Genomic DNA, 24342 nt, shown 5'->3' with positions numbered 1-24342 from the left:
TGAGCTTCTGACAGTCTTCCGCTCGATCATCAAGGCAGGCCTCCTGATGTAAGCAGGTTATGCTAGAAACGTGGGACACCTGTATACCTGCATGTTCCCATACTGTCAGAATTCACTGGATAACAGTAAAGTCCCAAGGATCACTGCTTTCAGAGGCAGCAGTTTGCCATCTAACACTGCCTTCCTTGCTGTTCTGGCAGAGGGGAATGTAGGCTCTTCGATTCCAGTTTTAATCACTGACAATGACTTTCACACCACACAGAGCACACCCCTCAGCACATCTATGTATATATCTGGATGTGCTTCTGTGCCTTACAAATGAATATAAGTTGAAGAAGCCGCAGCAGACTTCAAGAGGTTTCCGAAGTTGCCTGAGAATCTGAAAGCAGGCCAGTGTGGGAGGGAGCTGCTACTGGAGCCCCCAAAGTGCTGGGATTATGGGCACCATCTCACTGGGCTTGCTTGTATCTTGGCTGCTCCTTGCTACTCTGCTTGTATTAGTACTATTCCGTGTTGGTTGTATAACGGTCCATACTGAATATTTTTCTATTCATGTTACTGTGCTGTCTTTGACATAAAACATGTGTGCTCCAGTCCTCAGTGTTCGGAATATAGATTGTGATTGCTTATAATAAGGCAGACCTTCATTGTCATACTGTACCGATTTGTAAGCTGATTATACTTCATTTGGGGGCATGGGAACAATGCTAATTCTTTGCTTCATTTCATTGACCCTCTGTATGGCAGGCTCTTATGGAGACAGTGTGTGGGTGCAGTCATGCAAGAAAGTCACTGTTTTTAATGAAGCTTTCATTGTAGTGAGGGAGAGAAAGAAAAAAAAAGTGTTGAGTGATAAATGGGGATCAGTTCTAGGGTTAAAGAAAGTAGGGGAGGGGATATACACTTTTGCAGGGAAAGTGTTGAAACGAAGGACTTTTATGGGACTTGTGATGGAAAACAAGTGGGGACTGTAGTAATCTCGGGATTGGTCACCTCAAGTGAATTGCAGCAGAGGCAGTAAGTGACCAGCACACCCTGCGAGCCTTTCTGCCCAGCTGGAAGGGTGATCGTGTGTTACTTCTGATCACGGAAATAGTCATGAATCATGGTCTCTTCTTCCACTCTCTCCCAACTTGTTATACTTGTTTTGTAGGCTTTTGATTCATTCCCTTTCTCAACCCCACGCTACATGACTAGTTTCTAATCTATGCCTTTCCTGTTGATTGTTCCCCCCATACCCCCTCTTCTACCCTGCCCTCCTACCCCCCACTGTCTTTAACCCTCCCTGTGCCATTATTCTCCTTCTCCCTTTGATACCACGGCACTCCATACCCCTCTATATTGCCAACATTTTACACCCCTTCTCTTGAATGCCACCCCTGCCACCATGGCCCTTTACTAGTGTGCCACTGGCATTCCATTCCATACCCTTTATATTACCAACATTGCATGACCCTTCCCTTGAAGACCCCCGTCCCTGCCCAAGGCCCCTTACTAGTGTATTGCCATCTATGGGGTATTTCAATTTAAATACACATATCCAAAGATATAAAGCTAATATCCACATATAAGAGAGAACACAGGCAATTTGTCTTTCTGGGTTTGGGTTACTTCACTTACAATGATTGTTTCCAATGCCAACCATTTATTTGTAAATTTAATCATTTTTTTTTCCTTTCATCCCCCAAGCTATGATCATTTATTTTTTACTCTTAAAGACTTATTTTTGACTAGACTTAGACTTAGCAACAGAAGCTCTCACAAGGACAGCCTATGTCTCTAGACAATCTTTTCCTGGTGTTTTTCTTTGGCTCCCTTCATTTTCTTGGCCACAAATTTAGCAAATTCTGCAGCCTCATCCAAACTTTTCTTAGTTATTTGTTTCTCCAGAGCAATACGTGGGCATTTGTGTTGCAGGACACGTTGGGTAACAAGATACTGAATCTTTGTGGCTTTGGTCCTGAGCTTCTTACCTTCCTTGTTTAAGGGCTTCCTGATAACATGCTGCTGGGCCTCGTCTGTAGAGAGATGGAGAAGTTGTCAGACGCTGTTAGCTCTCTGGGGACCCAGCTGCAGAGGCAGAGTAGCATCTGTCAGGTCAGCATAGTAGGAATCTTCTTTCCTTTTTTTTTTTTTTTTTTTTTTTTTTTTTTTTTTACAATAACCAAGTTCTGAACACTCTGATTGGCATCCGCACCCTCCAATACCCTTGTGATTCCTCTCTCTTGATCTATAAGAATGTCCTTTACTCAAGGGCAGGTGCGCTCTCCTGGCCTCCGGCCACCCTGCTTCATGGGAAGACTTTGTTTGTTGTTCCCACCATTGGTTCAGGCCACACAGCCCTTCCACTCCTCAGCCAGAGCATCAGCAGCTGCTTCTGTGGCCGTGCACACAGATGGCGGCTGGGAAGGAGACACCCAACTTCATCTTGACACAACTAGTTGCCTAGCAGGTGTCACAAAAAAAGAGCTTTCTTTCCAGCTGAACTTATCTCCTCTCTGTCTCTGTCTCTCTCAGTCCCCCACCCTAACCCCCGTTGGACAGGGTCTCACTATGTAACCCTAGATATCCTGGTGCATACTATGTAGACCAGGCTGGCCTCAAAGTCATAGAGATCATTTTTTCCTTTGCCTCTCTGCCCACTGGGTGCTGAGATTAAAGGAATGCACAACTACATCCAGCTTTTAAAAACAGTTTTTAGGTTCATTTCATTTATTGTGTGTGCATGTGCATGTTTTGCTCACTTGTATATCTACGTATCATGTATATCTTGGGACTGGAGTGACGGACAGTTGTGAAACACCATGTGGCTGCTGGGGATTGAACCTGGAACCTCTTAACCACTGAGCAACTCCACGGTCCTCTTCAAAATTTTTTAAAATTTGGGGCTGAAGTAGTTAAGAGCACTGACTGCTCTTCCAGAGGACCCAGGCTCAATTCCCAGAACCCACATGGCAGCTCACAACTGTCTATAACTCCAGTTCCAGGGAATTTGACACCTTTACATATATGCAGGCAAAACACCAATGCACATAAAATAAAAATAAATTATTTTTTATGTGTATGAGAGTTTTGCCCCCATGTACGTCTGTATCCCATGTGCATCCTGGAACTAGAGTTATGGTCTCTTTCTCTTTTCTCTTTTCTTTTCTTTTCTTTTCTCTTCCTTCCTCCCTCCCTCCCTTCCTTCCTTCCTTTCTTCCTTCCTTCCTTCCTTTCTTTTTTCCTTCCTTCCTTCATTCCTCTCTTTTTTTAAAGACAGAGTTTCTCTGTGTAGCCCTGGATGTCCTGGAACTCATTCTGTAGACCAGGCTGTCCTTTGAACTCTGAGATCTGCCTGCCTCTGCCTCCTGCATGCTGGGATTAAAGGTGTGTGCCACCACACCTGGCTTCTATTTTGCTTATGTGATATTTGTTAGTTTTTATCCCTGCAGGTGTCTGTGTATACCTGGTGCCCTCAGAGGCCAAAGGAGGACATCAGACCCTCTGGGACTAAGGCTGCAGATGATTGTGAGCTGCCATGTGGTTACAGGGAATTGAAGCCAGGTCCTCTGGAGAAGCAGCCAGGGTTCTTAACTGTTGAACCATATTTCCAGCTCCTAATCACTTTTAAAAATATTTATTGTTTTAAATTATGCCTGTGTCTATAAGTAGATAGATGCACATAAGTGTGGGTGCCTACAGAAGCTCTGGATACCCTGGAACTGGAGTTACAAAGTGGTTCTGAGCCATCTAACATAGATGCTGGGAACCGAACGTGGGTCCTCAGCAAGAGGAGTCTCTGCCTCTAACTTCTGAACTACCTCTCCAGCCCTGGAATATCTAACCTCTTACTGGGCATGGTCGCATGTTAAATGAGACTCACGGGAGGCTACTGCTTGGCTTGAGCTCCTGTGCTAGGCCTAGCACACCAGGCCACATGAGTCACTCAGGCTGACTGCCTTGTTTGTCCGACCTTCCAAGGAACCCAGAGAGAGCTAAAAGCCAAATTACCAACCAAACTACACTGTTGTGTCTTTTTTTTTTTTTTTTTTTCCTAATCAAAAGAGAGAAGTTCTGGGCCTGGAGAGGTGGCTCAGTGGTTAAGAGCACTTGCTGCACTTCTGGAGGACCTGTGTTCAGGTCCCAGAATCCACATGGCAGCTCACAACTAACTGTAATTCTAGTTTCATAGGATCTGATATCCTCTTCTGACTTCCACAGGCTCCTGCATGCACATGATGTGCTCGAGCATGTGCACACACACACACATTCACACACCACTCAATAATTAAACTTTAAAAAGGAAAGATTCTATTTTATTAGCTTCTGATTAATATTTCTACATGTAGACCTATGTCCCCATAAAATCAAAGAACTGCAAGGTATTTATGTCCAAGAGTATTTATTACAGCAATTTTTATGAAAACAATCTAAAATCCCAATATGGATTTGGCTTAAATAAAGCAGGAAACAATCATAGTAGGGGATATTTACAGCTGCTCAAAGTCCCAGTTTGTAGAAAACTCAGTGATCTTGGCAATTGCTCAAGCTATAAATGTTAACATTAAAAATATCAGGTTATAAAATTGTACATAATGCAGAATGACAAAATTCAAATACAAATATATATAGTTACATATATACATATGCTACAAGTAGAAAAACAAATGAAAGACAAACATTGAAAAATCTTAATACTAGTTATTTCTTAATACTAGAATTATGAGGTTTTTTTTTTACTCATTTGAAGTTTTCTGTATTTTTCTTCTTTAAAAATAATTTATTTATTTTTATTTTATATGCACTGGTGTTTTGCCTGCATATATGTCTGTGTGAGGGTGTCAGATCTTGGAATTGCAGACAATTGTAAGCTGCCCATGTGGGTACTGGAAATTGAGCTCCAGGTCCTCTGGAAGAGCAGTCAGTGCTCTTAACTGCTGAGTCATCTCTCGATCCTGTTTTCTGTATTTTTCAAATTTTCCCCACAATTACATATTGCTTTCACATTTGGAAAAATAATAAATACATGTTAATAATAAAAATACAAAAGTGAGAACAAAGGAGATCCAAAAGCTACAAACATAAATATTGTATGTTTTGAACAGCTCCTTAAAAAATTTTTATAGGTGGCTGAATCTTCCAGGTAAGAACTTTTTATTTCCAGTAGTACTTGTATTTTTGGCTTGGCTGAATTTGGATGCAGGCTCCACGGTGACATATTTAATCTGGAAACCTCCCGCAGTGACGGATGCATCGCTCAGAAACTTCAAGGTCATGACATTTCCTGTGGGGGTGGGGAGAGGCACACATAGGAACAAAGAGGTTACTCCGGTTTGATTTGTCTGACAATTCAATGACTTATCATCTCACAAAAGAATACATAAAAGAGCTGGGCGATGGTGGCCCACGCCTTTAATCCCAGCACTCGGGAGGCTGAGGCAGGTGGATCTCTGGGAGTTCGAGGCCAGTCTGGGCTACAGAGTAGTTCCAAGAAAGGCGCAAAGCTACACAGAGAAACCCTGTCTGGAAAAACCAGAACCAAAACAACAACAAAAAAGAATACATAAAAGATGTGAATAAGACTACAGAGTTAGATGGCGATGCTCAAGTTTTGTAGTCTGTAGCTGCCCAGTCCAGTGAAGCCACTTTGGGGACTTGGTTTTTGAGACAAGGTTTCTCTGTGTAGTCCTGGCTGTCCTGGAACTCCCAGGCTGGCCTTGAACTCACAGAGATTCGCCTGCTTCTGCCTCCTGAGTGCTGGGATTAAAGATGTGTGCCACCAATGCCTATGGAGTGACTTTCATATTTGACTCTGGGCCTCTAATCTCATGTGGGAAATGTCTTTTCTGTTTTAGAAGATTCTCCAGGACTCAGTGCTCCTGCACTGTTCTGACTCTTGAAACAAAAAGAAATGAAACAAATAAATAAAATTTTAAAATAGGGTGCTTGCCTAGCATGCTGAGGCTCTGGATTTGATCCCTAGCACCACAGGAAAAATAAATTCTCCTTATGGGCTGATCCACAGACTCATAAGAGCATGACAGTCGTTCAAGCCCATGAGTGTGGATGGGCTGTTTACTAACTGATGGGGAGCAATAAGCCTTGCATTATTAAGAAGTAAACTTAGGGCCAGGTGTGCTGGCCCATGCCTCCACCATGGATTTCAAGGCCAGTCTAGTTTGGGAACCTGTTTTAAAATTACTAGGTGGTAGAGGAAGCCAAAACAAGAGAAAACAGTGTCTCTAATGTACAAAGAACAATCTTATAAACAAAATACAAATAATCTAATAAAGAGTTGCTGGAGATAAAGTATTCTAAAAACCCCAGTGCCGGTTTGATTGCCCTTGCTGTAAGTTAATTGTTTGGGACAAATAGACTGTCTTCCCATGCATGCTTTTTGTCATTATTTTTGAGACAGAATCTCAGTAGGTAGCCCCCTGCGAGTCATTATGTACCCCAGGCTAGCCTCAAATGCTTGGGTGATCCTCCTGCCTCTGCTTCCACACCCAGCTTTGCTGTTGGTTTTTTTTTTTTTTATGTTTTTTTTTTTTTTTTTTTTTCCCCTTGGTTTTTCAAGACAGGGTTTCTCTGTGTTGTTTTGAGCCTTTCCTGGAACTCACTCTGTAGCCCAGGAGGGCCTCGAACTCACAGAGATCTGCCTGCTTCTGCCTCCTGAGGGCTGGGATTAAAGGCGTGCACCACCACTGCCCGGCCAATGCTGTTTTTTTTTTTTTTTTTTTTTTTTTTTTTAAGAAGAATTTTTATGCGCCAACTCCCTTGTAAAGCTCTAAAGCCAACCTTGTTCCAATTTTCTGTTCACATAAAATATGTCCTTGAGATAAGAGAAATAAGAGTTTTATAGTGAGTTTCCTTTCTTGGGAAGATTGTAACAATAACAAATTAATAAGGTTTAGACAGTCATCATTCAAGGATGGAGTAGAGAGCTTCGCAGCTTGTAAAAATGACACCTCAGAACTGAGAGGCAGGGTGTGGAAGGCTATTAAAAAGGACTCAGCACCGCCAGTCTCTGGAGTACTGCTGTTCTTAGGTGCGAAGCGTCGTGATAATTTTATGACTTGGAGAGAAAACAGAACCTATCAGAATGCCAAGTCCTGGCGCTGGAAAGAGAAAGAAAACAGAGACTTCCGAGAAAACAAAGGTTTTAGCTAAAAATAAAAATTTTAGCCAGGCGGTGGTGGTGCACGCCTTTAATCCCAGCACTCGGGAGGCAGAGGCAGGTGGATCTCTGGGAGTTCGAGGCCGGCCTGGTCTCCAAAGCGAGTTCCAGGACAGGCACCAAAACTACACAGAGAAATCCTGTCTCGAAAAAAAAAAAAAAAAAAAAAAACAAAAACAAAGAAACAAAAACAAAAATTTTAAAAAGCAGTTTAAAATTACTTAAAGAGTGATATTGTCAATTGTGATCAATTTATGTTACTAAGAGGACATTTTTAACTGGCGTTACTTCTTAGAACATAAGCATACAAAATAACTCTGGGTGTGTGTGTGATTTAGCAAGCATTGCCTATTATATCCAGCCTTTTGAGATTTACATTAAATTAGAATACTAAAAGTTCCCTGTGGTTGCCAATAAAGAAACCTTAAGGCCGTCTAGCCCAGCACTTTCCTTTTCTTATGCAATGGCTGCTGAAAGTACCACAAGGAGCTGTAAGGACTGTTGTACGGAGATAGAAATGGGATACAAACAATGCAGTCGTTTACTATGGTGGGCGTTGTGTTTAACTACTTGATAATTCATTAAGTCTTTTATCAGTGAATATTTCCAGCTACTATGATTGTTGTTGTTGTTATTGTTATCATTATTATTTACTGTGCTGGGAATCAAATCTAGGGCCACTGCATGTGCAAAAAAACGAGGACTCTACTATTGAGCTCAGTGCCAGTTCCCACTCATTTATTACCACTCCAGACCCCTGGGGATGCCAACAGCAGTTCTCAGGGACTCGTGGCTTCCAGCTGATGCCTGCTGATGTGAACTGTGCATACGCACACACACATACACACACACACACACACACACACACACACACACACACCATTTTGATCACAGAGTTGCTCAAAATCTTTAGAATAAAAACTGGCCTGGCTCTATGCTTAGCCCTTTCAGGTTTAAAAGGTGTATGATAGTGACTTTGAGGGCACTATGAAAAAGCAAAGGAACATTTTGCTGCAGTTTGGGTTTTACCTGTGCTAATGATGTCTTCTGGAAGTTCATCACCACAGTATCTGAAAGGGAATTTTTAGAAAAGAGAAGTCACACACACTCACACAAGAAGCACACAACTATTGATATGACTCTTATTTATGACAAAATACTTATTCCCCACAAATTTTCTCTAATAAAAAAATGTTTTTTTTTTTTTTGTTGTTGTTGTTTTTTTTTTTGAGATAGGGTCTCATTTATGTAGCCCTGGCTGGCCTAGAACTAACTCATTATGTAGACAAGGCTGGTTGGGCTGGCCTAGAACTCACAGAGGACTGCTTGTCGCTGCCTCCTAATGTTGGGATACTCTTTTTTTTTTTTTTTTTTTTTTTTTTTTTAAAGCATAGATGTGTAAGGATAGAAAAGGATGTAGTTTTAATTAATCTTACAATCTTTTTTTTCCTTTTTTTTCCCTCTGAGACAGGGTCACTCTACATAATACTGGCACCCTGGGATTCACTATGTAGACCAGACCAGCCTTGGACTCATAGGGATCTGCCTGCCTTTGCCACTTGAGTACTGGACTTAACGTGTGTGTTACAATACCCAGTCTCACGGTCTTAATTAGATTTGTAAGATGTTTGTAACCTTTCTCCTTTAAGAAGTTGTAAAACTACTTGCTCAGGAGAGAATGTGAATTCACTTGGAAGATAAAGAAAGTTGTTTCTGGTTAGCAGTTTTTTTCATGTTTTATTTATTTATCTGAGGCAAGGTCTCACGTATCCAGGTTGGCTTGAAAAGTCAAATTAGTGCCAGGAATGATGGCGCACACCTTTAAGCCCAGCCATAGGTAGTAGGCAGGGGCAGACAGATCCCTGTGAGTTCAGCCCAGCTTGGTCTACACAGAGTTTCTGGCCAGCCAGGGCTAAATAGTGAGAACCTGTCTCAATAAACAAACAGAAACTCCCGTGCTACCTGAGGACAGCCTTGAACTTCTGCCTCTGCCCTTTACTTTCTAAATACTGGGATCACAGGCATGCACTGCCGGGTCCAGTTTTGTGGGGTGCTGGGACTCAAACCCAGGGATTCCTGCACTTGACACTCTACCAATGGGATCCCAACCCTAGCACTAGTTTCTTCTTAACACTGCATTTTGTGAAGGAGAGGCGTGGAGTCAGTGGCAGAGCACTTGCCTGGTACCCTGTTCTTGGTCCCAGTCTTTACTCACTGCATTTGGGTAGTGATGGGAGGTGGGGGTATTTAGTTGATGATATTATTATAAGCTATAGGATAACCATTAAAATGCAGAAAAATAATAGGTATGAAATATCTAACTATAGACCCTATAGGTATGAGATTTTGTTTTTATTCTGAATCATGACTTGAAATAATTCCTTTATGAATTATTTAAAAATATATAGGTTTTATAGCTTTCTAAAACGACAATTCTAGAGAAAGGATGAGTATACTATAATGGAAAATTACATGTATAAATGCAATAAATAATAATAAAAGCCTTATAAAAAACCTGAAAATAGTACGATATGATTTTATTTAGGTCTGTAATTGATTTTAGAATTAAAAACATCATCTAATTCCAAGCTCAAGGGATGCTTTATGTGTGTCTATGTATATGTGCTCAATTGCATGCTGGGGTACCAAGGATCAAATTCAGGGCTTCATGAATACTAGGAATACTTAAAAAAAAAAAAAATGAAGTTGGCCGCATTTCCTGATCCAAAAAGTTCTCACCTCTCAGCCTCCTATATTTTTTGTTATGCATACTTTCAGTCAAAAATTCCCATAGTTTATGCAAGAAATCCCCATTTTTAATTGTTTTTAAGTTACACATTTCAACATAACATAAAAAGGGATTGTGCCTGGGTGGAGTATGTGTGCACACCTCAATCCCAGTTGGCAGGAGAACTGAGGGTTCAGGGTGACCTGGACTTACCCAGTGAACTCCTGGTCAGCCTGGGCTCCATACAGAGACCCTATCATAGACAGAGTGAAACAAATGAGCCTGCCATATTAAACTGCTCCCTCTTCTGGGTTCTACTAAGTTCCTGCCACGTACGGTAGGAAATTGGCAAGTGATAATCCATTGATAAGTAATAATACAAGTTATTAAATAGGACTTGCATTATAAAACACCTGATTATATACGTCAGTTTAGAAATGTTTTGTAAGGCATTCAAATTTTAAACTCTATGAAGATATTGGATCAGGTGTAAGATCCAAAATTAACCTGTAAGCCCCAACTGCCCAAGAACCAGGTAACTTTCTGGAATGCTGGGAGTTGTAGTTGTAAACTCCACATTGCCAAGGACCAGGTAACTAACTTCCTGGGCTGCTGGGAGTTGTAGTTCTTGGGAAAAAGCACACTAAAGCTTCATAGTAAAGTGCGGTGTCCTCTGAACTTTGTTCATAAAAGCCCCGACAACACGTGTCTAGGGCCACTCAGCTGGGGTATTTCCAAGAGTCGTCCTGGTCAAAGGCCATCTTGGTCAGTACTTAATATTTTAGTAAAGCTTGTTTCAAATTTGGCCTACAATGTTGGAACTGATTTTTCTCCAGCGAATCTCAGGATTGACACAGGGCATCTTGGATCACACCAGTAATCTCAGCACTCAGGAGGCTGAGACAGGAAGATTTCCATGAGTTTAAAGTTAGCCAGTGCATCTGGATCATCTTTAATGTCAAAATCCTTAACTCTCAGATGAATACACAGACCACACTGAGTATACTGTGCCAGTGGCAGATCTGAATATCACTGCACTCATTCGGCCTGCTATAGCACAACATCCCTACTTTCCCACCTGCCCAAATTGGGGTGGGAACACGAAAAGACTATGTCCAAGCATGTTAAAAAATAAGGGAAGTTGGCAGGGGATGTATTTCAGTTGGTAGAGTGGTTATCTTGCATGTCCAAGGTCCTGGGTTCCATCCCCAGCGTCTATTAAACCAGGCATGGTATTACATGCTTGTGGCCCCAATACTTGGGAGGTGGGCGCAGAAGAACCAGGTTCAAAGTCATTCTCTTTTACATAGTGAGTTTGAGGCTAGCCTGGACTACAGAAAACTCACTATGTACACAAAATGAGAGTGAGAGAGGGAGAGGCTGACTTGAACATTTTAACAGAAATTTCATTTCCCATGTCTTTAGTCACGTGAGGTTTTGATTAACTAGACAACGAGGTTTTATAAGTCAACAATCAAAGGCAGCTTCACGGCTATTGTAATCGGTATAGGCACAGCCAACTCAGAAAAATCTCTGTAGGTGAGTTATATGGAAACAGGGGAGTGGGGGATGGGGATGGGGGGGGGGATGAAGCATGCCTGTAATCCCAGCACTTGGGAGGTAGAGGCTGGAGGATCAGGAGTTCAAGGCCAGCCTGCAATCCCAGCTCCCCTGATAAAGAAGAGATGAAGAAGGTTGGAAAGAAAGAAGAGGAGAAGGAAGAAGAAGAGGAGGAAGAGGAAAAGCATTACTTTCTGCTGGAGAGAGTAGAAATACTGAGTATCAACAATATCATAGGAACAGGGGAGAGAAAACTAAAGAAGCATCAGATAAACATTGGAAGTTCTCCGATCATCCTGGGCAGGGAAGCATTACCCACCTTCCTACAAAGCCATGGACATCATCGTAGCTGTCATATATTTCTACATAGTCAGCCAGGCAGCCTGGATCGTGTTCAAGGTCAAAGTTCAAAAAGCTCAGGTGAATTCGCTGACCGTACTTGAGTCGGATGTGCCAGTAACAAACCTGGTTGTCGTCATACTCATTTGGGAAGCCTGGCGATTTAAAAATTCGCTTTGGATCTGTAAAGACACCGCCACACTCCTTTGCTGAAATAGGAAAAGAAGGTTTACTTAGATATTATTTATTATTTTTACATAAAATACTAAAGAAATGACAATACATTATGCATAGTATAGTGTGTATGCTTATAGCTAACAGTAATTTCTAAATTTTTCTTTAAACTTAAAAAATTTAAAAAAGTAAGCTGAGTGCCCTGAGAAGTAGGAAAGAGCAACTCTCCCAGGATCCTGTGCACATATTCCCAGAGTAGGAAGTACTTAGCTGCCATGAGAAAAGGCAGCAATTTATAAAGACTTATGAATTAAGATGGCATCCTTATCAGGGGACAATGATCCCTTTCATTAACACCTCTTCATTTCTCCGATACTTTGACTTTGTTATTTGTTTGTGTTTTTCTGAGGCAGGGTCTCACTATGTAGCTTTGGCTGGCCTGAGACTCACTATGCAGACCAGGTTGGCCTCGAACTCCCAGAGATTTGCCTGCTTATGCCTCCACCATACTTGGCTTTATTCTAGACTCTGGCAATGATTATTAACAATGACTAAATATATGGTAGTATAGCACAGGCTAGAACCAAAAGCTTAAAGTATGTACAAGTTGATTTGGGACCGGTGTGGTGGCACACACCTTTAATGTCAGCACTCTGAGACTGAGGTCAGCCTGGTCTATGTAGTGAGTTTCAGAACAGCCAGGGGCGAACAATGAGACCCTGTCTAAAAAAGCAAAGAAAAAAAAAAACACAACAAAGCAAAACAAACAAACAATAAACAAAAACCCCCAAATAGCAACAGCAGTAATTAAAAACAACATCCAAACAAACAAACCAAGGAACCAAAGTGACTTGTTGGTCATAGCCCTGTGCTAAATGCCCATACTTGTTTTGAATGAGTGTAGTATCCAGCTCTAAGAAAAATGTTTTCAGCTTGGAATCTACTTCATTTTGAGCTATAAGTTGCTCATGGGCACGCACGGCTGTTCTCTGATGGTCAGGACCGTTAAGCAATGCTGTGACAGGAGCCTAGAATGTTGCTATCACTCTCCTACTGTGATACGGAACTCCTCCTAAGGTAGATCCAACACTTCATCACATCAGTGTGTTACCAAATGCTGGAAGGGCTCTGGAACATAATAAATGACACTTTGTTCTGTTGTCTGGGAGAACAGACCTGAAAAGAAGAGTCTGCTCTTTTCTCCAGGAGCATGAATGAAGAGTAACTCTCCTTTAGTGAGAATATGAATGAGGGAACACAATTCAAGGCCCTGAACAGCAAGGAAGGACCTATGAACGGCAGGTAGAATTTTATCCTCCTCCTCACCACATTCACTCAATTTTAGAAGGAAAAGCTGTTTCCTGTTAGTAATCTCTTGGCAGGTAACTGCTTTGTTGCTGTTGTTTGTGTAACTGCTTTTGCAAAACCAGAATTATCATTTCAAAGAACAAACCATGTGGGTTGTAGCAATAGGCATCCCACCGCTCACTCCTGTTCAGCCGGATTCCATAATCAATAATACCAGTTTTCCCAAATCCACAGTTGGGCCCGGGTTTCACAATGGGGTATCCAACTCTGCCCTTGGCCATCCATCCAGCAGCACAGACATGAAATCCTGAAAGAGGGAGAGAAGCTGATAGATTCACCCAAAAAAGTCCCCAACCTGGTAGGAGGAGGCAGCCACCCACTTTGTGTAGAATGGGGAAACCCCTGGCGTTGTAGTGCTCTGGAGACAGATTAGAAGGATTTTCAGTTCAAGGCCAGCCTAAGCTACATCATGAGTACCAAGCATTGGGCCTTAGACTAAGTTCCTAGCACCACAAACAAACAAAACACCAAACCAAACCAAAGTTTGAATACAAATAAAACACACACCCTTTTTTCCCTTCATTTTTGTGTTTTGTTTTTTGAGACAGGGTTTCTCTGTGTAACAGGCCTGGCTGTCCTGGAATTCACTCTGTAGACCAGGCTGTCCTCGAACTCACAGAGATCTACCTGCCTCTGCCTCCCAAGTGCTGGGATTAAAGGCATGTGCCACTGTTTGGCTTACTTTTTTTTTTTTTTCTTCTTAAGACATGATCTCATCTAACCCAGGCAGGCCTCAAACTCTCTATGTAGCTGAAGCTGACCTCGAACTCCCAAGGCTTCTACCTTCACCTCTGAACTGCTGCTAGGATTACAAGGTGTGCAGCACCACCATGCCTGGCTATAAAATGTCAATTCTGACTGCGACTAGCTAGTGGTCCTATTTGAAAACAGAAACAAATGCCAGTAGACTAGGATTCAGTCCATGGGGAGTATGAGAACCATCTGATTTCAATCATTGAGCTGTCCTCTGAGGACACTGAGGGAGCCTGTGAGCAAAATCCCTTAGGCACCCATCTGTGAATTCAACCAACTAGGAATCAAAATGACTTCCTGACAGATCTGCATCTGAGATGGGCTGTGGTTCAGTGGTAGAGCACATGCTTCCCATGCATCAGGCCCTAAATTCAATCCCTACCAGAAAAAAACCACAAAAAACACATTGAAACTTGTAAAAATATTTTTCTTGTCATTATTTCCTCAGAACTATATTTACACAGTGCTTACAGTATGGTAGATATTATAAATAATCTCTGATTTAAAATATACAGGTTATTCGTGTCTGTAATATCAGTATTTAGGAGGCTGAGGCAGGAGGATCACAAGTTTGAGATCAGCAAGACCTTGTCTCAAAAAAAAAAAAAAAAAAAAAAAAAAAAAAAAAAACACACTAGGGCTAAGCGGTTAAGAGCACTGACTACTCTTCCAGAGGTCCTGAGTTCAATTCCCAGCAACCACATGGTGGCTCACAACCATCTGTAACGAGATCTGGTGCCCTCTTCTGGCCTGCATTCATACATACTGTATACATAATAAATAAATAAATCTTTAAAAAAAATTACACTAATAAATGTCAAGCAAGCAAGCAACTAAAACAAAAAGGAGATGTGGGTGTAGGTTGGCGGTGGTGTGCCTGAGCCTGTGCAGCAGGGCCTGGCCCTGGGCTTGAGCCACAGGACTTGAGCATCCTTGGATTGTGGTTAGCAGTGGGGATCTTGGAAGCACTTGCTTACTGATGCTGTGGGATAACTTACAGCTGTGTGCTTGTCTGGGATAAAGTATAATAACAGCACGGGCTTTGCCAGGTATTTGCCTATAAGGAAAAGAGTCCTGTAGGGGGGACTCAAGGGAGAGGGGAGCCAGCTTTCTTGTAGAAGAAGCAAGTAGTAGTAGCCAGGCACAGTGGTACACATCTTTAATCCCACTTGGGAGGCAGAGAACGATGGGATAACTGTGAGTTCAAGGCTATCCTGGTCTACAAGCAAGTTTCAGGCTGGGGCTATAGAGTGAGACTACACTTGTAGTCCCAAGATTTGGGGGGCTGAGGAAGGATTAGCTCCGCACCAGCCTCAGTTATGCAGTGAAATTGAGACCAATGCGGGCTACGTGGGATTCTGTCTCAAAGCAAACAAACAAAATTCACAAAAACAAAAAAAAAAACAAAACATCCCAACCAACTGACCAAACACCCAAATAATAGCAGCAATTAGTTGCTGGAGTTTTCAGGAGGTCTTTTGGCATCATCCTCCAAGTTTTTTTTTCCCCCTACCACTGTAAAAAAATCTTAAGCACAGCACACACAATTCGTGATAATTAACCTGTGTGCACAATAAAGTTTATTAGCTTTGAACATCTAATGCTCCTGCTTTTATCTCTGAAGTGCTACTAGGATTATAGTTTTTTTTTTTTTTTTCAAGACAGGGCTTCTCAGTGTGGGGCTGTCCTGGAACTTACTTTGTAGACCAGGCTGTCCTCGAACTCGTGATTTACCTGCCTCTGCCTCCTGAGTGCTGAGATTGAATATGTGAACCACCATAGCCTGGCTTGCCTTACAGTTTTTAATCCTATGGTACAGTAGTACAGATGCATTCGCTTCCTGTCAAAACATATTTTTACAAACACCTGGGCATGGGGGTATATACCTATAATCCCAGCATGAGATTAGCAGAGGAACGAGGAAGATTACAAGTTTGGGGCCAGCCTGGGCTATATTGTGGTATTCTTATCTTGAAAACAAAACAACGAAACTAAGAGAAAAGTTCCTTAAATTATAACATTTCTACTATTGTGAGGGTTACAGAGGTCCTTGTGCTCACAGATAAACACTAGGGGAACCAGGAATGTTAAACACACAGGGCTGTCTCTTTAAAGAGAGAACAATATACAAGCTGTTTTCCAGCGGGAAGGCTGGGAACAGAAGTGGTTAACAGCCTGGTGACTTTTGTGCTCTCTATGTGGTTGAGACCACAGTGGATCCTCCCCCAGACCCTTATTGTGAACTTGTCAATCTATAGACCCTGTCTTTACGGAAGATGTCACATGTGCTTTACAGAGGGTTTCCATGTAGTCACATCTTAAGCTTTGTTGTGCACATGGGTTAATTATCACCAATTGTGCTGTGCTTAAATATGCCTAAAATAAACTACTGAGGGTCAGACTCCCAAAATTTGAACCAACACCAGCTACTGAGTCATGCTGAACTGAACTACCTTTTCTCATCCCTCTGATCGTTACTCTAATGGCCGTAGTGGTCACAGAGGCCCCTACTAGGTAAATATTTGTAAAATTGCATAATTTAACGACTGAGGAAACCAACATTCACATGTCAAGATAGACAGAACAATATTTTAAGTGAATATCAATTACAGTAACATTAATACACAGTGTTTCAAAGAGACCAAGGTAAAGAGGTTTCCTTCGGGGCTTATTTATAGACCGCAGAACCTCGACTTGCCTCTTTCTCTTTCCTAGAAATCTTGGGGACAGAGAACTGAGGAGCCGCGCCGTGCTGTGGCCTTGTAGCCCCGCCCCCTCACAGCTGCAAGGTAAGGCTGTGGTCCTGTCTAGCACTCGGCTCCCTGCTGTGCCCGGAGTCACAGACACTAAGGCAGGCTAAATCACTGGAGTGGAGCTTCCCGAGTCCCCCTAGAAATCCAGGGAAATCTGAAACCTCTCTCTATTTGGAGGACTCGAAGGCCTTTTCCATTGAGATCCTTGTCTAGGTGTCCATGGCGCCTATCTTGCCTACTCTCTGCTTGAAGCTCTCTTCAGGTCTTCTAAAGGAAGGTTCTCTCTCTCTCTCTCTCTCTCTCTCTCTCTCTCTCTCTCTCTCTCTCTCTCTCTCTCTCTCTCTCTCTCTCTCTCCCTCTAAGGCCTCATCTTACTCTCTCTGGCATGATGCTCTGTCTCTTCTTCTTGTTCCCCAACTTTCCAAGTCCCAGTCATGTCTCCCTGTAACCCCTGATGTTGTCGGGAGACTCTCTCTCCTAATAAAGCTCGTTGTGGTAATTTCATGTCTGTTCCTTACCCAAACTCTCTGTATCTCTGCCATGACTTTTATTTCCTTAGTTCTCACTGGATGGTACCCACCCCCATGAGTCGTTGTTACCAGGAAATTCTGACTCTGGGCAGAAGGAATGAGAGAATCCCAGAAAGCAAAGATATTCCCACAACAGAGAGAACAATCCCAAAGGGCTAGAGAGAAAAGTCTTAATAAGGGTTATAGGAGAGGTGGAATCTCCCCACTAAGGATGAATAAGAAGAAAAACTGTAGTCAAGTTAGTTACCAATTTTTCTGGCTGCTTCTAGCTGCTTGTAGGTGGCAAGGCGGCCACCTTCAAATTCACATACGGTCTTGGCTTCTGCATAGGTGAGCTTGTATCTGCCAGCCCGAGCTTCTCGATGGTACACACCCGCTGCTTGTTCTGTGAATTGACAAAATGTCATCAGTGCACTATTCCCTATTCTTGTAGAACAAAGGAAAATTTCCCCCAGCAGGAAGATTGCATCAGATATATGTTCTTGCCAAAAAAATTTCTAGGTCAGCTGCCATGGTAGTTAAGTTTTTATTGTTAGAAAGCTTTGGGGAGAAAAAGAATAAGGGGGAATTTTTTGGGGGGAACAGAGGCCATGTAAAGACTGGAGTTTAGATTGCTTCTGATAGCATGAAAGAAAGTTTTTTTAATACATTATATTTCTAGATTAAATACAAGTAATAAAGTTCTGATGATCTTTTGGCTTTAAGTCATAAAAGCTTGGAAAGGTAGCTGAAGGAAGTAGATGAAGGAAACTTAGAAGGCAAAAGAAATCAGTGAAAATGACTTCATTACGGAAGCCCACAAGGAAGGCAGACATATCCATTGAGGGAATGATTACGATGTTATAACTGAGAATTCCGTGGAGAACTTTAAAACAGTGGGGAAATCTGATGGATACCTCAGCAAGCAAGTTGAGCACCAAAGAAAAGGGATTTGAAGGCAGCAGAGAGAGAACTGGCACGTCTCTAACCACTTTTTCTGATTTGTTTGTTCACATGTTGTCCCCAACATATTTTAGGCCGTGACAAAGCACTGTCTTCCAGTACGCCTCTGTTTCAATGAATTGTTTGGGGACTGTAGTGATGTCTCCATAGAAACAATGTGAAGAGGTTCCCCAGACAATAGTCACAAGTTTATCTCTCTCCGATAGCGGTAGTAGTGCCTCCCCATTGTCTAGATTACTATTGAGCTTTTGTATACTGATCTGCCCAGTCGACCACTGTGGGGATGTTCCCAGTGAATTCTTGAATGCTTCCACACACACCAAGACACAAATCCAGAAACATGTCCTGATTCAACTCCTATTTCTCTTCCCCAAGCTAAAACTGACTCTGCCACAGTTTGATGGGAAATGATGCTGATTGTGCTTCATGTTTTTCTAGACTCCAAGGATCCTGTTCTTATAAATTATATGGTAAAGACCCATCGCTTAGAGAAGACAACAGCCAATCGGATAGTTTTATTTATTTGTTTATTTTGATGCAAGTTCTCATGTGCCCCAGGCTGATCTCTAACTAGCTATACAGTTGAGGAAGATCTTGAATTCTGATCTTCCTTCCTTTACCTCCTGTTTGCTGAGATTACAGGCATGTAACTCTTGGTTTTATGTTGTACTGGGTAATCCAGCCAGGGTTTTTTGCGTGCTAGGCAAGAACTCTACTAACCGAGCTTATATTCCACAATTACGGAGCAGAAAATACTAGCAACATCAGATTGTCACCAGTGGAGATGATTTTTGCTTTGTAAATACCTGCCACTTAGGTGTCCTTCATGTGCCAAAGCCCTAATACACTCATTAATTTCCAGTTTTATTCTTTTTTTTTTTTTCTTATTTTATTTTACAATACCATTCAGTTCTACATATCAGCCACGGGTTCCCCTATTCTCCCCCCTCCCACCCCCTCCCTTTACTCCCAGCCCACCCCCCATTCCCACCTCCTCCAGGGCAAATCCTCCCCCGAGAACTGCGATCAACCTGGTAGACTCAGTCCAGGCAGGTCCAGTCCCTTCCTCCCAGACTGAGCCAAGTGTCCCTGCATAAGCTCCAGGTTTCAAACAGCCAACTCATGCAATGAGCACAGGACTTGGTCCCACTGCCTAGTTGCCTCCCAAACTGATCAAGCCAATCAACTGTCTCAGACCACAACCCATAGAACCATGGAGGCTATATATATACCATGGAGGTCCCTAGGACGACTGTGGCTTATAATAAATTTCAGTTTTATTCTTTTAAGCATGTAGTTTGATGAATTTTCCCAGGTCGTGTGGATCAAGCCCTGTTCCCTCAAGGGACTTTGACATGCATGCATGGGCAACTAAAGTCTATTTATCATTTTTTAAATTAATTTTTAAATTTGTATGTACACATATGTTATTTTCTGCATGTATGTCTGTGCACCACATGTGTACCTAGTGTTTGAGAAGTCCAAAAGTGGGTACTGAATCCCCTGGGACTGGAGTTACAGATAGTTGTAAGCTATCATCTGGTTGTTAACCACTGAGCCATCTCTCCAGCCCTATTTTTTTTATTTGGTTTTTGTTTTTTACATAGGGTCTTGGTATGTAGCCCAGGCTGGCCCAGAACTTGTGATTCTCCTGTCCCCGTCATTTAAGTGTGAAAATTAAAATGTGTGCCATCACACTGAACTAAGTATCTTCATCTTAGACACTATGCCCTTTGGTAGAGAAAAAAGATTCATGTTTAATTAAATTATTATAAATATTGTTGGTGGGGTTGGAGAGATGGCTCAGTGGTTAAGAGCACTGGCTGCTCTTCCACAGGGCCCAGGTTCAATTCCCAGCACCCACATGGCAGCTCCCAGCCGTCTGTAACTCCAGTTCCAGGGGATCCAGCATCCTCACACAGACATGCACACAGGCAGAACAACAAAGCACATAAGATTAAAATAAATAAATAAATTGTTAATTCAAACATTGAAAAATCCATCTGTACTGCAAGAATATAGAGTAAAATAAAAATTAGAAAAAAATTATATAAATTATTTTAATGTATGACAACTCTTCCTAATCTGTTTTTTTTTTTTTTTAAGATTTATTTATTTATTATGTATACAGCATGTATGACCAGAAGAGGGCACCAGACCTTATTACAGATGGTTGTGAGCCACCATGTGGTTGCTGGGAATTGAACTCAGGACCTCTGGAAGAGCAGTCAGTGCTCTTAACCTCTAAGCCATTAAGCCATTTCTCCAGCCCCCCACTTTTTTAAAAATATTTTTTAAGATTTATTTATTATGTATACAGAAGAGGGTGCCAGATCTCATTACAGATGGTTGTGAGCCACCATGTGGGTGCTGGGAATTGAACTCAGGACCTCTGGAAGAGCAGTCAGTGCTCTTAACCTCTGAGCCATCTCTCCGGTCCCTAATCTGTTTTTTTTTTTTTTTTAAATATTTTACTCCTAACATGAAGTACATGTCTGGGGAGAGATCAACAAAGACTTTTAGAAAAGAATTTTAAACTTTCTTACCAGTAATTAAAAAAACAAACAACAACAACAAAAAACTATTGGTAACTGATGGCATGTGTCTGGGTAATAAGATTATTATAACTGAAACAACAAACTTCATGTGACATAATTTCAGTTTCTTAAATATTTCTATTCCATTTTGTCTTATGAGCAAACACACTGAGAATTCTTGATGTAGATATTTGACTATTTAACTAAGGAAGTCAAGAAACAATTATGACAAGGTCTCACTATGTAACCTATGCTTCCCTTGGAATCTCTATTGTCCTGCTTTAGCCTCTTGAGTCTTGGTGATTACAGAACTTCTTGCTCAGTAACAATTCTATATGAAGTTATTTTGGTTTCTTGTTTGTTTGCTCGTTTTTTGAGACAATGTCATTTTCTAGCTCTGACTGGCCTGGAACTCACTATGTAGATCAGATTGGTCTCAAACTCATAGAGATCTGCCTGCCTCCCGAGTTCCAGGATTAAAGGCATGCACCCTTACACCTGATCCTGCCTAGGGATGATTATAAACAAAGCATTTTGTGTGTGTATTTGTTTGTTTATTTATTCAGTTTTTGAGGCAAAGTTTTGCTACGGATCCCAGGCTATCCTGGAACTTCCAATCTTCCTACCTCAGTCCCCCAAGTACTTGGAATACAAAAGCAGGACCATTATTGTTTTAAAGTACTATTTGTTACTTAAAATATTTCTGGGTTTAGAATTTTAAGCTATTAAGACAAAAACTAGTACAATGAAACTCTAGCTTCTAAAAGAAGCATATGTCTAAAGAATGATATTTTATTAATTTTCCTACTCTACCACTTCTTTGTAAAACTGATTTTTTTTTTCTCCTTTTGGCAAATGACAGCAGTGGCCTGTGGGCTCTGGTATCTGCTGGTTCTTCTGGGAGGAGTTAGGCAAGCTTGTAGACATCACTACTTGAGCCTTAGTTTTCCCATCTAGAAAATGGGAATAATGATAGCTGTTGCACCCTACTAGGAGCTCGTGGTACGCAACCTGCCCATCTTTGGCAGATTCAGTACGGAAGATTAAAAATAATTGTTCTCTGTGTTTTCAGTGTTCAAGATCCATGTTGACTGACTGACATTTCTTGTCTGTCAATTTCTTTCTTGTTAAGTTGCTGTTAAGAAATTAGAAGTCACAGAGTTCAAATGTCTGTTCTTCAGAGTTGCTACCAGATCCCTCCCTTCAAATCAAACTCTCTTTTCTCCCTAAACAGTTACTAATATTATATTGACCTAACCAACTGTAAACAATTTATGCTGGCCTGATTGAAGCAGTTGATGGCGTCTCAAGCTCCTGATCCACAGTGTGCCCTTAACAAAGCTTTGGCTTGCTCGTCTCCACCACTGGGGCAGAACCGCTTTTTATCCACATTTACAATTTTGTAGCATCCACACTCATTACAAAAACAATGACTTCAAGTTACTCGATCCCAGGAGAATTTGATAGTGTTTCAAAATATCCCCACACGCCTTTAATTCTGCCTAGCTCTATGGTGTTTCCCCACCTCCGACAATCGGGTATGCATTTCCTCAGCTGGATTGTGTGCACCCATCTACATTCATTTCAGAGCCCATCTTGGCCAAACGGTCACACTGCAACTAGTTACTGGCTCAGGCTGGAAAAAGAGGCGGCAAGGCTGTGCTGTTCAAATCCAGCTTTTTAATGAAATCCTCATGGTTATGATTACCATCAAGGAGAACTCTGCTGAAAGGGAAAACTAGTCTACAATTACGTGTTGCCTAGCAAGCATAAAACCAAGATCTAGGTTAATTTTGCTTTTTCTTTCTTTCTTTATTCTGTGCAAGAATAAGATGATCCTCTAGCAAGCAATCCAAAAATTTTTTCTCTACTAAATACAATAATGGACAAAATACAACATCCACTTGAATAAGAAGGGTTCTCGTACTGTTTTGAGTGCTATAATTGGTTGATACTCATTTTTTTAATGGTCTATTGTTCCTCTTTCGTGTTTAACCTAAATCATCCCTTATGTTTAATAAGACAACAAAGAGAACTTTCCTCATTTAACCAAAGGTCTAGAAAAGTACTTACATGACAAAAAGAACCAAAGCCCGATGAATGCATCAGAAAGTACAGAGCATTGTAATTTTCTTTCCTGTGTCACATTCTAGTTTTGTTAAAATAGTTGAAAGATGGTTAGAAAAATTAAGATGTACCCTACAGCTCAGAGTACATGAAGTTCAGAACTACTGTCGAAGTTCTGCGTCTCCCATCTTACCTGAACACTTACTGCGGAAACAGTTGGAATAATAATGATGATGATGATAATGATAATAAACCAAATCTATTATACTGGTGGTTTAGTTTCATAAAGAAATACTCACCGGTGAGCTACCATGTCTGCTTTGAAAATCCTAAAATATAGTTTCACAATGACACATCTCAACCCCTGCTTTTTGTTGAACAAAACTTAAGGATAGCCTTAAGTTTTAAACACAAACATCCTTTGTTTAATGGTATGTCAGTCAGTGTCTCTCTTTTTAAAGAACTTTCTGTGAAAACATCAGCCTTGAACATGCTAGAAATTTTTACTCGTTTGGGTCAGTCCTCTGCAATGTCAAAGGATTGTTATCCACAACAAAAAGCTCGTGAGTTAAGTTTCTTACCAAGCCATATGGAGTTATGAAAGATTCCATTCTTGAATCCCCATCCGTGAACCTCTTCCCACAGCAGGACCCATAAGCAAAGGAGCACGACCATGTCTTCAGTTGCAGCAGTTTTACAGTGTCGGGGCTGCCCACGAGAAATTCTCTGAGTAGCGGCTGGAATGCGGCTGAAACATCTGGTTTCCACATCTTTTAAATAGTTTTTTTCGGCTGTGAGGTCAGCACGCACTCTCCAATGGCACTTTCCGTTGCAGAGTTACACAATTGGGTCTGTGTCTGAGGCAAGCCCTCTGACTCATTTGCATTGGCAACCAGACCGGAGGGCGCAGGATGAGCATCCACATTTTAAATTCACTTTCTCAGAAACAAGTTCGTTGATTCTGTCGGTCACCACCACTTTTCTGTTAGAAAGTTTGTGTCGTTTGGGGCCGATTCAGAAGCGATTAAAGAAAAACCCGCACTCCAGCAGGAATTCTCAGAGAAATCCTGAAGGTCCTTGTTTGCATTGTTAATTTGGGGGCTTGTAGTTTAACATTAGTCTTTAACTTGATTGTGATAGTACCATACAGTTTTTCCTAAATGTGGCCAAGTCAGTCTGTGTAGAAAATTTAAAACAAAAGTGTATGTAGTTTGGCAAATCCAGCACGGAAGAACATTCTCTCTCTCCCTCCCTCCCTTCCTCGCCCACTCCCTCAGCTTTGAGAAAAAGAGTCCAATTTCAGAGAGTCTTAGGATATTCAGGTAGCCTTGGAATATTCTAACAAGGAGTATTTTAAGCAGATAAGAGCAGGCTTGGAGGACTTTGGGGCTGGACACTCCCCCCCCCCCCCCCTTATAGTCCACAGCCTGCC

At 41.6% G+C, this 24342-nt stretch overlaps 1 protein-coding gene across 1 annotated transcript; it reads right to left on the bottom strand.

Annotated features, from left to right (window-relative positions):
• Nucleotides 1-4887: 4887 nt before the first annotated feature.
• Nucleotides 4888-23676, bottom strand: Tnfaip6 (TNF alpha induced protein 6). Its single transcript, XM_028885944.2, has 6 exons — nucleotides 23492-23676; nucleotides 17612-17749; nucleotides 13414-13575; nucleotides 11767-11995; nucleotides 8189-8229; nucleotides 4888-5266 (listed from the first exon to the last, which is right to left on the bottom strand). Exons 1-6 carry the CDS (start codon nucleotides 23583-23585, stop codon nucleotides 5103-5105), a joined length of 828 nt encoding a protein of 275 aa, XP_028741777.1. The 5' UTR covers nucleotides 23586-23676; the 3' UTR covers nucleotides 4888-5102.
• Nucleotides 23677-24342: the final 666 nt, after the last annotated feature.

This window comes from Peromyscus leucopus, chromosome 4 (assembly GCF_004664715.2).
Source record: "Peromyscus leucopus breed LL Stock chromosome 4, UCI_PerLeu_2.1, whole genome shotgun sequence".
Taxonomy (NCBI): domain Eukaryota; kingdom Metazoa; phylum Chordata; class Mammalia; order Rodentia; family Cricetidae; genus Peromyscus; species Peromyscus leucopus.
This window is presented reverse-complemented; position numbering and strand designations above follow the sequence as displayed.

Excerpts from the sequence above, each read along its gene's own strand:
- Tnfaip6 (XM_028885944.2), bottom strand. The coding sequence starts at position 23,585 with ATGGTCGTGCTCCTTTGCTTATGGGTCCTGCTGTGGGAAGAGGTTCAC. Across the intron at positions 11,996-13,413 it reads CTATTGCTACAACCCACATG|CAAAGGAGTGTGGCGGTGTC; the intron begins GTTTGTTCTTTG and ends TTCCTATTTCAG. Across the intron at positions 5,267-8,188 it reads AGAAGACATCATTAGCACAG|GAAATGTCATGACCTTGAAG; the intron begins GTAAAACCCAAA and ends CCACCCCCACAG.